The sequence below is a fragment of the Bufo bufo genome, chromosome 2, assembly GCF_905171765.1.
Source record: "Bufo bufo chromosome 2, aBufBuf1.1, whole genome shotgun sequence".
Classification (NCBI taxonomy): domain Eukaryota; kingdom Metazoa; phylum Chordata; class Amphibia; order Anura; family Bufonidae; genus Bufo; species Bufo bufo.
Window position 1 is genome coordinate 540919506 of NC_053390.1, and position 13607 is coordinate 540933112.

Below are 13607 nucleotides of genomic sequence, written 5' to 3' on the forward strand. Positions count from 1 at the left end.
GCTCATTTGCATATCTATATAAGTTCTTTTTTTAGCTAAACGGCAGGATAATAAGCTCTTATATTAGGATGGTTAGATAAAGCAGACACTAGTGGATCGCTAGTGTCTGAAAGCTAAATAGGTGAAACGAAGTGATAGAAACCCTTTAATGGAATACATATGGGTGGAACTTAAAAAAATATTGGATATTAAAGGGTACCTGCAGTACACACCTATTTGGAAAAATATGAATTTAAAGGAAGTGCAAAGGATTAGGCCTTATATAGATTGGGAAAAAAAGGGGGTAAAATATCTAGCTCAAATATTTGAGGAAGACAAACTGAAGGACTTTGCTACCTTGGCAATGGAGTTTGGGATCCACTAAAAGGATAGCTATAAATATCTCCAGCTTAAAAACGCCGTTAGGATACCAGTTAACTCAAATAAATATAGAAAAGAACAATCAAATAGAATATATAAATTCACTAATGGAGGGGAAAAAAAAGGAATTACGGCAAAAAGATATGGAATTTTGATGGAGGCAAAAAAAGAAGGGATTATAATACTAGCCAGAGGAAAGTGGGAAAAAGAGCTTTTATCTTTCACGGAAGAAAAATGGAACGATGCCCTTAGAAGTTAAATTAAGGTTTTGGAAAGGGCTTCACATAAAATTTCCCAGTTTTTTATAGTCCATAGGCTACATCGATCTCCTTGGGCATTAAAGAAAATGGGGGTTAGAACCTCGGATAAGTGTCCAAAATGCAGGGGTGAGAAGGCGGATCTTATACATTGTTTTTGGAGATGCCCTAAACTGTTAAGGTATTGGAAAGAGATTGCAGAGATCACATCAGTATTTTTGGGCATTCAACTTTTGGAAGACCCCGTAGTCTGTATTTTGGGGGCCACTGCACATCTTAAATTAAACAGAGAGATACAATCGGTGTTGATTAAAGTACTATTTCAGGCTAGACTGCTAATACTTCGGAAATGGGTAAATAAAGATCCCCCCACAGTGGGACAGTGGCAGGAAGCAGTGCTCAATCTGATTAAACTGGAACAGGCGTCTGAGAGATACAGTGATAGAGCGGAAAAAACTAATAAAATATGGAAGAAATGGTTGAACAGGGCCGAGGTGTTTGAATTTTTTTTTATATTTTTATTATATATATATATATATTTTATATATATATATATATATATATATATATATATATATATATTATGTTTTTGTTTTTTTTTTCCTTTTTTTTTCTTTCCCCTCTCTATCTCTCTCCAACTGGGTGGGGGGGGGGTATTTGGGGTAAAATATCAATATATGGTTGAGTATTGTAATACGGACCTTTTGGACGGTCTGATATTGTATATGTTTTTTGTATTACAGATAATAAAAGTTTTAAAAAAAAAAAGAAGTCCCACAAGCAGCAAAGAGGGGAAAGACCCAAAAAAGATGTCGTGTTTGTTACAAAAGGGAATACGAAAGAACACCATTTATCAGTGCGACACCTGCCCTGATAAAACTGGCCTCTGCATAAAAGAATGCTTCCGAACCTACCACTCATCCATGGATTTTTTATTTCATCCTTTATGCTCCCTGTAATATTTCCATATCTCTGATTTAGTCCACCTCACTTGCATACCAACTTTCCAACAACCACTACATAATCCATTCTGTGAGACACCTGTTCGGTAAAAAGTACCCTTTCCACCACTTAAAATGTCCGTACGGGGGTGCTCTTCCTCTGGAAATTTTTTAAATGCGACATGGCAGCTAAAATCCATGTCTGCCAATTCAGGCCTGCAAATTGTACTTTGCCTGTAGCGGCCTTCTGTGCGCCAATACAGCAGGCTACGAGCACATATGGGGTGTTTGCAAAATGGGGAGAAAATGGGGAACATATACTGACTGCATTTTCTCCTTTAACCCCTTGTGAAAGTGAAAAATTGGGGTCTGCTAGTAATTTTTACAAATGTGTGCTATGAAATGATTGTCTCAAGTAATTCTGCCTTCTGTGAGATACCTGTTTGGTAAAAAGTACCCTTTACACCACTTAAAATGTCCGTACGGGGGTGCTCTTTCCAAAATGGGGTCACTTCTTGGGGTTTTTCATTTCTGGGAACCTCTGGAAATTTTTTAAATGCGACATGGCAGCTAAAATCCATGTCTGCCAATTCAGGCCTGCAAAAAACATATTTTGTACTTTACCTGTAGCGACCTGCTGTGCGCCAATACAGCAGGCTATGAGCACATATGGGGTGTTTGCAAAATGGGGAGAAAATGGGGAACATATGCTGGGGTGCATTTTCTCCTTTAACCCCTTGTGAAAGTGAAAAATTGGGGTCTGCTAGTAATTTTTACAAATGTGTGCTATGAAATGCTTGTCTCAAGTAATTCTGCCTTCTGTGAGATACCTGTTTGATAAAAAGTACCCTTTCCACCACTTAAAATGTTCTTACGTGGGTGCTCTTTCCGAAATAGGGTCACTTTTTGGGATTTTTCATTTCTGGGGACCTCTGGAAATTTTTTAAATGTGACATGGCAGCTAAAATCCATGTCTGCCAATTCAGGTCAGCAAAATCCATATTTAGCTGTTTGACTCTAGAATACCTTGAGGGGTGTAGTTTCTAAAATGGGGTGATTTATGGGTGGTTTCTAATATGTAAGCCTCAGAAAGTGACTTCATAACTGAACTGATCCTGAAAAATTTGGGTTTTGGAAATGTAAAAATGTTAAGATTTGCTTCTAAACTTCTAAGCCTTCTAACCTTTCAAAATGATCCAAACATGAAGTAGACATATGGGGAATGTAAAGTAATTACTATTTTTGGAGGTATTACTATCTATTATAAAAGTAGAAAAATCGAAATCTGGAAATTTGCTAATTTTTCTAAATTTTTGGTAAATTTGGTATTTTTTTATAAATAAAAAATATATTTTTTTACTCCATTTCACCAGTGTCATGAAGTACGATATGCGACGAGAAAACAATCTCAGAATCACCTGTATAAGTAAAAGTGTTTTAAAGTTATTACCACATAAAGTCACACATGTCAGATTTTCAAAAAATGGCCTGGGCAGGAAGGTGAAAGCATGCCCGGGGTTGAAGGGGTTAATATCAGATCTGTTGGAGTCTGACCCCAGTACCCCCAACAATCAGCTGTTTGAAGAGGTCATGGCAATCAGGTGAGTACTGCGGCCTCCTCAAAGCATATGAAGCACAGCCCATAGATTCCAGTGGCTATGCTTGGTATTGTAGCCCAGACCAATTTACTTAACTTACCCATTTACTCATGTTATGAAATTCGTTTTGGTGGTAAAAGCAGAATTGCACGACTCCCCTGCATAACGGAAATGGGACGGATCCGTTATGCAGCCCATAGACTTCTATTATGACGGAATGAATAACGTAATGCCTCTAAAGGCATTATGTTATGCATTCCGTCATAGAATTGCGTTATGGTCCGTGGTAACAGAATCCATAACGCAAATCTGCTTTTACCACCAAACAAAACATGAAATTCACTCATCTCTAATCCTAACGTAGCCTTTTACGCAGATGTGCACAGAGCCTTAAAATAAACGTCTACGTAGCTACTGTGAACAGATATAGAGACAATACTGACCCACTGTGACAATGCTATATACACATCTCTGATCGCTGCCTATTAATTACAGTGTTACATTAGGTCACCCTGTGTTAAGCAGAAGACAGAGCAAGCCACTGTTTGTACAACAAAGGCTGTTTTCAATAAATCTGCTAATATTACTGCTTGTACAATGGTTTGGTTTTGACCAAAAGAAAGAGACAATAAGCCTAGTGAGTAGGTGTCATTGACGTTTAGCCTTAGGCATAGACAAGCAATGCACCAAGGTAGATAGTGACTACAAACGGTCTGCTGCTGCCAGGGCTCAAAGCGTGGAAATATATTTTTACTGATAATTTCATAAGGCTTACAAAATACCAGAAGAAATCTTTGTGGTGTTCTCTTTTCTTTCTATATTGTACTACCAAAATGTCTCGACTACTTTTCATATTTCGACTTACCAAAGATAATATATATAAAAACATTTTTTTTTCTTCTATAGCTACTGTTCCTGTATCTACTCAACTCAAACCAACAATGACCTACAGTTTCTCTTTTCTTTAACCAAAGAAGTTTAAATCTATTTGTAGGTGTAACATTTTGGTTTAAATCTACATAATATGTTAGTACATTTGTAAAGACATTGTTTTACACCATTTTGGTATTGATCTGGTGTTATTTACCACTTTTACTATTCTGCTAGTCACCCTTGGAAATAGTCAGCAGTTTAGCTCCGCTATGCTGTCAGACATGTCCTAACTGCTGTGCTGTATTTGTATTTCTGAGCTCCCATAATGTACTTTCAATGGTTTGCTATTTAGGATAGGTGGGCTATAATTTATCTTAGCTTCTTATTTCTAATAAGTGTTTAGTAGTGTTGATCGAGCATGCTCGGCCGAACACCAGTTCGGCTCGAGCATCGCGATGCTCGGCACATCGCGGTGTTTGGCCGAATATCGCGTGTAGTCAAGCCAGTGCATTAAAATCAAATTTAGCTATTTATGAAAACCACTAAACCATAGAGCTGCATGGCCAGTTACTAAAAAAAATAAAATATGAGACTTCTAGTAAGACTAGTGAGACTAGTAGTAAGTATTCCTATACAGCAGAAGTCTCACATTAAAAAATGTTTTGCAACTGGTCATGCAGTTCTATAGTGTAGTGGTTAAGGTTCTTGGCTGTAATGTAGAAGGTTGTGAGTTAAATCCCGGCAGAAACATTTCAGAAATAGAGGCTAAATAAAATTTATATATTTTATATTTTTTTTAGTAATTGTAAAAAATTTGTAATTACAAAAAAAAAAAAAATATATATATATATATATATATAAATAATCATACTTCTGATATATATGAATGCATAATATGTGGGAAACTACTACTGATGTTTTAGCCATAATATATTTACATATATTATAATATATTATATATTCTAAATAAATAATAATATATGTAAATATATTATGGCTAAAAACTTAATGATAAAATTTAGCCTCTATTTCTGAAAAGTTTCTGACGAGATTCAAACTCACAACCTTCTACATTACAGCCAAGAATATTAACCACTACACTATAGAGCTGCATGGCCAGTTACAGATTCTTGGCTGTAATGTAGAAGGTTGTGAGTTCAAATCCCACCAGAAACTTTCAGAAATAGAGGCTAAATTAGATTTACAGTGCCTTGCAAAAGTATTCACCCCTTGATTTTTATTGTGCTTTGTTACATTACAGCCTTAAGTTCAATGTTTTGTTAATCTGAATTTTATGTGATGCATCAGAACAGTCTAAGTTGGTGAAGTGAAATGAGAAAAATATATAAATAAAACTATTATTTAGAAATAGAAAACAGAAAATATGCATGTGTGTATATATTCCTCCCTTTGTTAGAAAGCCCATAAAAAGCTCTGGTGCAACCAATTAACTTCAGAAGTCACATAATTAGTGAAATGATGTCTACCTGTGTGCAATCTAAGTGTCACATGATCAGTCATTACATATACACACCTTTTTTGAAAGGCCCCAGAGGCTGCAACACCTAAGCAAGAGGCATCACTAACCAAACACTGCCATGAAGACCAAGGAACTCTCCAAACAAGTAAGGGACAAAGTTGTTGAGAAGTACAAGTCAGGGTTAGGTTATAAAGAAATATCCAAATCTTTGATGATCCCCAGGAGCACCATCAAATCTATCATAACCAAATGGAAAGAACATGGCACAACAGCAAACTTGCCAAGAGACGGCCGCCCACCAAAACTCATGGACCGGGAAAGGACGGCATTAATCCGAGAGGCAGCACAGAGACCTAAGGTAACCCTGGAGGAGCTGCAGAGTTCCACAGCAGAGACTGGAGTATCTGTACATAGTACGACAATAAGCCGTATGCTCCATAGAGTTGGGCTTTATGGCAGAGTGGCCTGAAGAAAGCCATTACTTTCAGCAAAAAACAAAAAGGCACGTTGCGAGTTTGCGAAAAGGCATGTGGGAGACTCCCAAAATGTATGGAGGAAGGTGCTCTGGTCTGATGAGACTAAAATTGAACTTTTCGGCCATCAAAGAAAACGTTATGTCTGGCGCAAACCCAACACATCACATCACTCAAAGAACACCATCCCCACAATGAAACATGGTGGTGGCAGCATCATGCTGTGGGGATGTTTTTCAGCAGCCGGGACTGGGAAACTGGTCAGAGTTAAGAGAAAGATGGATGGTGCTAAATACAGGGATATTCTTGAGCAAAACCTGTACCACTCTGTGCGTAATTTGAGGCTAGGACGGAGGTTCACCTTCCAGCAGGAAAATGACCCCAAACACACTGCAAAAGCAACACTTGAGTGGTTTAAGGGGAAACATGTAAATGTGTTGGAATGGGCTAGTCAAAGCCCAGATCTTAATCCAATAGAAAATTTGTGGTCAGACTTAAAGATTGCAGTTTTGCAGGGAGGAATGGGCAAAAATCCCAGTGGTAAGATGTGGCAAGCTCATAGAGACTTATCCAAAATGACTTGGAGCTGCGATTGTCGCAAAAGGTGGCTCTATAAAGTATTGACTTTAGGAGGGTGAATAGTTATGCACATTTACTTTTTCTGTTATTTTGTCCTATTTGCTGTTTGCTTCACAATAAATAAAAAAACATCCTAAAAGTTGTGAGCATGTTCTGTAAATTAAATTATGCAAATCCTCAAACAATCCATGTTAATTCCAGGTTGTGAGGCACCAAAACATGAAAAATGTCAAGTGGGGTGAATACTTTTACAAAGCACTGTAAATACACTGGGGTGTCCCCAATCACTGACTCCATATATGGACATAGCTATATATGGAGTCAGAGCAGGGACTCCTAAGCCGAACTAGAGTCCCGACACCCTCCCCTCTTCAGAGCAGGGGGTGCCTGGTTGAATGCTCGGGTTCTCCCATTGACTTCCATTGTGCTCGGGTGCTCTGTAGAGCACCTGAGCATCGGGAAGTGTTCTACTCGAGCACCAGAGATCACGAGCACTTTGGTGCGCGATCAACACTAGTGTTTAGGTTACATTTACATGCAGTATGTTTTGAAGGCTTTAATGCAAGATACAAGTCGTCTGTCATTGGGTCCATCAGATTCTGAATGCAGCGCTAAGCGACCCATCTAAACGACACACCACAGCAGACCCCAACAGAACTGCTTATAATTAAATGGGGTCGATGGAGCACCAACTATATCTGCTGTGTGATGAATCCGCACTGCATCATGGCATCTGCTGTAAATGGCAGCCAGGACACAGATGTGAACAGTCAATTTTTCATGTGGTGTAATAAAGCATACAATTTTAGATGTGTTATACTGTGTTCAGAAGAAACCAAACAGTAACTGGGAATACCAACAATAGGATAAAAAGGGCAGATTAATGGCCATAGTAATAGCACTAAAGTAATTTGTAGTTGATCCGTTTGAAGGTACTTGGATATATGTGATGGATACCACCCCTCGTGCCCGTTCGCCGTCAACTACGTCGAGCTCACAAGACGCGGTACGGTCCCTGGTTACCAAGGCGTGACGTTATGCTCTCCCAGAGGAGCATGTAAGGTCAGCTTGGTACAGTTTACACAGACACCTCCTGTCCACGCGGGCACAGAGAGGCAACAAGCTGAGAGAGCCTTTTCACTGCCGCAGCTAAAACAGCGCTGTCTCAGCCCGGGTAATCTGCCACCAGCTTCTCGTTTGATATAAGCCCGGTCCGCTAACGGGATTATATAGGGTGAGAAACCAACCCGCGGTAGCTTATAACTAGGCTGAAACACGGAAGTGGGGTTTCGTGATCGAGATACAAGACAGCACAAGATTAAATTATATATTTAATCGCCTTAAGGGCACACTAGATATAACTCTATACACACAGAATATATACAGTGGTCTGAGGTTACAAATACAGGAAATATGGTACAAACAGGATTAGACAGAGTACAAGTCAGTTACCGGGTAGATGAATGTTCCTTTGCTGTATTCACATGGAGGGCAGTGATGTCAGCTGGTTTCCAGGTCTCTCCAAACACATTTGCACGATGTGACCCCCTTTCAGAAAAAGACACGCCCGCTTGCTGGCACAAGCCTTTTAAACTGTAGCCGGCCCCTCCTTTGGGGAGGGTCCACTCCCCCCTCTTCTGGGCTGGCATTAAATGACCCACAAAACACTTTAGGGTTCATAGCTCCAGACTAGAATGTCATAGGGAGATGGTTCTGGAACCAACAGATCCGCCTGGGTTCCGGCTACAAGTAGAGTCCAAACATGGTACTGTTATTTGGTTTCTGTGGGGAGATATGTATATCTCCCCTCCCGGGCATCCTAGCATCAAGCCAGGACCCCATGGATGTTTGGCTATGCTCCAGGATCGCAAAAAGATAACCGAATTATGCCTGGGATGGACGGACGATTCATAATTCCTTATAAATCGCCAGTTCCATGCTGTCTGCTAGATTTTGATTGAAATGGGGAATGGCTTAGACTCCCTGCAGAGAGGTTTTCCTGCCGGATCCGTGCTGTCTGAATGGAGGTGTGAAATGTAACCAAATGTGGCCTACTAGGAGCTTTCTGCTATCTGGCTGCGGCTTTGAAGCAGGGCCCTCCTGTGGAGTTCACTACTTTTGCTATCTGACAGCTGATGGCTGGTGTGGGAACATGGCTGCCATGAAATGATAATACATATTCCTCACACCTCATTCAAAGATATGCAAAACTTAGAGCCTTGACCCAGGTTAGGGTGAACGGGCCACCTAAAACCTCACAGTAAGAGAAAGATCTTTTAAAATAAAGCCAATTTTGAAGTTTTTAAGTAAGTGCTGCATTTGGATATATTTAAGTGAGTCTTCTTACAATCTGTCCATGATATAGTTTATTTAAAAGGGACCTAAGTGCTTGCCACACATTTAGATTCGACCAAGAGGGGCTTTGAAAGGCAAACTTAGTATTTTATTATTTTTATGTAAAAGATTTGGCATTCCTAGTTCACCAGAGGGTTTAGTTGTGTGTGATGCTCATTTTCAAACTCTAGTTCCTTTCCTTCACCATGAAGCTTGGATTAAATTCTTCTACAACTACCAGTATTTTTTAGAACAGGATATGGTTCACTTGTTTTATGAAAGCATAAAGCAACTTTGTACTTTTTGGATTAAATCAACCAATGTATCAGTTCACCAATATGCCAACAAATAATAAACAGCCACTTACCAATGTTACGCTTTGCTGTTAAGAAGATTAGTTGTCTCCATTCAAACACTTGTGCTTTATCTTCAAAATTGGTAAAATATCCTGATGGACTTCCCATCAATTCGAAACCTTTAAAGAGATATAAAAGTATTTTTCCTTCTACTCATCATAGGGCTAGCTCACAAGCCATAGATTTCTAGAATGGGGAAGTGAAGTTCTATCCACAACTGACAGCTGCACAGAGCAGAGAAAAATCTGAAAGGGGATGCAATTTCTTCACTGTAGGTTTTGTCTAGTTAAGGAGTCAAATCCCACTGAAAATTAAAGGCACTAGTCCACAAAAAAAAACATTTATAACCTATCTCTTTTAGTCTTCAAGACATTGAATGGAGTGGTATAATGTATGCATGATGACAACTCTATTTAACCTCCTCCAACATTATGAATATGAAGGGGGGACTAGAGGCCAGTAGCGGGGCCCCAAGCATTAGTACATTTATGACCTATCCTTCGGCTATTTTTTTTTGGAACAACCCCTTTGAAGTACACTTTAGGCCTCTTATAAACATTGATGTCTGTGAGGATACCATGGATCCTATGGAGCCGACAAACGGTTGCAACTTGCGCTGTATGAGCCGCAGTTAATTTGCAAGAGCTTTCATTGGAGCTTAATGTAGAAGTGCCAATCTCCCCAGGTTCACAGTATACAGGCCTTTAAAATGTGGAATTTAGTGCCCCTTACTTCAATTATTTAGAGCTAGGAAACCTGTTAAGTATCTGTTAAAAAATGTAAATCATTTACAAAAATGACTACCATAGTATTTATTGGCATAGTATGCAGCATATGTTCCACAGGTCAAAATGAATCAAGTTTTCCTGACCTGGCACCAATCCATTGTCTACCAGAAGATCCATAAATTCATCCAATTTAGTGAAGTTGTAATGTGCTGTTCCATTAATAACCCTGAGGAAAGAAAAACAACTGAATTACTTTAACATACAAAGGAGGAACCAAATACTGACGCTATAGTTTATAACTATTTCTTTGTCTGCTGAGACTCCCCTTTTCTCCATTTCAATTCCCTATCCTTTTTTTTTATTATTAACGTACCAAAAAATATCTAAAAACCATCTAATTTTCATACAATAATACAATACTACATTATTATTATTTTAGCATTGCTCATAACCACCCTCCTCCCAACCTTCCCTACCCTTGTGATGCGTCTCAAGACCCATTATCATTCAAATACAGGAAGTAAGAAAAAGAGGAACAAAGGAAAATAAAAAATAAAAATTAGGAGAAGAGAAATAGGTGTCATGGAGAATTGGGGGAGGGAAGAGGTTAAAACCTCCAGGCCTCCCATATCTTAATCCATTTCTCCTGACTATTTCTTTGCTTATACAAGAAATACTCATAGCTTTTAACCCTATTGACCAAATTTATCCAATTATTAAAATTTGGAACATTTCGTGAAAACCAAACTCGGGAGATCAAAAGTCTGGCCAAGAACAATACTCTATTCAGGAGAATCTTTTTATATTTATGGCATTTTACCTTGGAGAGATCACTCAATATCTAACATTCAACCGTAAAAGGAATCAGAAGTCTTAACTCATTAGTAACAAAATTTTGGATCACAATCCAATACTGTTTTAATTCTGGACAAGACCAGAGCATATGTAAATGATCAGCCTTAAGAGAATCACACCGTGGACACTTAGGCTAGGTTCAAACCTGAGCGTTTTACAGCGCGTTCCTACGTGCTGTAAAACGCTCAACAGGCAAAAACCATGTTTCCCTATGGGCATGGTTCTCACCTGAGCGTTTTACAGCGCGTACGAACGCGCTGTAAAACGCCCTACGCCCCAAGAAGTACAGGAGCTTCTTTGGGGCGTATTGTCACGCGTAACACCTCTGTTTTTCATTGTACGCCTCCGTGGTCAATAGCAAGAACGCGCGTACGACACGCGTTTCCAAAATACAAAAACGCCCCAAAATACGCCTCAAAAACGCCTGTAAACAGCGCTTATCGAATACGCTCAGGTGTGAACCCAGCCTTAGAGCTATCTCTTAACCCAAGTTTATTAAGCCACAAGGGCGTAACATATAGTCTATGCAAAATATTAAATTGTACCAATACGTGATCGAAATTGTGAGACATTGAACCCAAATTCGCAAATATATTTCAATTCCCTATCCTTGTTTTGAGGTTCTTTACCAATTTAGTTTCCTGTAACTTCCTGGAGCAAACTGCTTTATTTCTGTACCTTTTCTGCTATTGAACATCCAATAAAACTTTAATTTAGCAAAATTATGAATTAGTCCTTTGTAATTTTGTCAATACTTATGAATGATCTACTGGTAGGAAGTTAGTGAAGTTAATAAAAAGCTGGATACAAAACTAAGGGTGGCTGCACATGGTGCAGATTATGCAAGAGTTTTTTCTGCATGGATTTCGAGCCAAAAAAAAAGAGTCTGAAGCCTAAACTGTGGAAACCCAAGATGCTCCACAAGCTCATCAGAGCAAAGGACTTGGTGAAGTCTATTGCACAGTTCTCTGATAACACCTTAGTTACTGTATGAACTAATTTTATTTTAGAGAGATTGACTAATGGACACAGGAAGTTGTCATTAATGTTTATCCAAGGGGGGCTGCCACACAGGTCATGTATGCACACTCGCAACCTGTGCAAACTTTGCTACTGCTCCAAGTGCCCATTAATGAAGGAAACATCTTTGCCCTTTTGCACAGAGTCTGCTGAATGCCTTGGAGCATGAACTCAGAGACTCTGTGCCCAGGAACAGCCTAAAGCTCTATGGACTATTTCCTGGGATATATACTTTTGGAGCAATCCAGGAAGCCTGGTACTTTATGAACTGTTATAAGGATCCTATTTAGCCAACCAGGAATCACCCCATTTTGAGGAGGCAGGCTATGTGTGTCCTGCACTGCTGAGGATTAACATTCCTCTCCTTCAACCCTCTCCCCTGTTTGTGCTTCACCTCGTTATCCCTTTTTCCCACTCCCCATCCCATTTTGCTTGTCTGCATTACTTTGTTTTTAGACTTAGGTAAATTTGAGTCTATAGTAATGGTAGTGAAAAATGTAGAGTGATGTACAGTGTAAGCTAGTCTATGCTGGATGTTGTGCTGTCATGCTATGTATAGGGAATAGTATTATTTATTGAGTGCTGCCCTTTTCAATAAAAAAAAATGTCTACGTTAACTGGGATTCTTGTGCATTTGGCTGCATTTCCGCTAATTTTAGGTGCAAAGAAAAACAGATGCAAGAAAAACACAGTGAATGAGTGCGTATCACACTATAAAAGCCGACAAACTGTGTGTTATGGTTTGTTGCTCAACTTTAATCCTTATCTTAGCAAATATTCTTAACTCTTTATTACTTAATTTGGATTAGAACGGTTACAAATCAATAGTCATCTAACATTTCAAGAAACAATCACTTGACATCCAAGACAACAGAAAACTGTTCCTAAGTAATGAACTCAAAGTTCAGTAAAGTTATGAGTTTGCCTCAGCACAATTTTCATCCCGTGTACAGTTAATAAGCAATCTCAGGTCCCAGTTAAATGCAGCTCCTTTGGATGATGTACATACTCTAGCACTTCCTGTAATAGGAACACAGCTAAATAAACATATGTACTTTGAACCTCATCTTCATAGTTTGATATATGTCTATGAGCAGACTCTTAGTGAAACCTTCTGAAGTAACACGCAGCAACACAACTCAGAAATATGGAGGTGTAATCGATCTTAATAAGTTACAAGGACCACTAGTATTGCCACCAAGAGGAAATGCCATAAGGTAAGTGTAACATATCAAGTACATAGAGGTGCAACGATTTTGAATTCCATATGTTTTCATTATTCACAATGAAATGTATCTTAAGGTTTTTTTTAATACAAGTGCTGTGAATTGTGAGGTGGCGTGGCATTCAAGAGCCACTGATTTTATTACAAGATAGGCAGGAATATGGTAAAAAGAAAGCCTGGGTGTATTTGTTTATTAACTAGAATGTGGTCATCATGATATTTGGCAGAATGTCTTTTGGGGCATGCAGCATACATGTCCCTTCTTACTGTAACACACACTTGGTTTAGGCTATGTTTAGTAGTATGGTTGATTTTCGGTTGTAAATTGCCTCTAGACACAGTATGGGGGAAATGTATCAACCCCTTCACTGTAGAATTCTGGCCTCAAAAATTAGCTAAATAAGACTTTATGACTTCTTGTGGTCACTTGCGCAGAAATCTCGTGACAGCTTGCATTTTTATACCACTCATGTCAGTTTTCAAAATTGGGTGGGAAAGTGGGCATAGGTAGCTATGGCAATGAGTTTC

The 13607-nt window shown here is 39.0% G+C and overlaps 2 protein-coding genes across 2 annotated transcripts in view; one reads left to right on the top strand and one right to left on the bottom strand.

Moving 5' to 3' along the window:
• Nucleotides 1-13607, bottom strand: part of IDUA (alpha-L-iduronidase) — a 249301-nt gene that overhangs the window by 112245 nt on the left and 123449 nt on the right. Inside the window, exons 3-4 of the mRNA XM_040418033.1 lie at nucleotides 10123-10205; nucleotides 9263-9370 (exon numbers count right to left, since the gene is read on the bottom strand). Coding sequence (XP_040273967.1) covers nucleotides 9263-9370; nucleotides 10123-10205 — 191 coding nt within the window. The remainder of the gene's footprint in view (nucleotides 1-9262; nucleotides 9371-10122; nucleotides 10206-13607) is intronic.
• The window catches only part of SLC26A1 (solute carrier family 26 member 1), a 93907-nt gene continuing 93173 nt past the window's right edge, over nucleotides 12874-13607 (top strand). The window contains exon 1 of the mRNA XM_040418031.1: nucleotides 12874-13071. The gene's annotated coding sequence lies outside the window, so the exon portion shown is untranslated. The remainder of the gene's footprint in view (nucleotides 13072-13607) is intronic.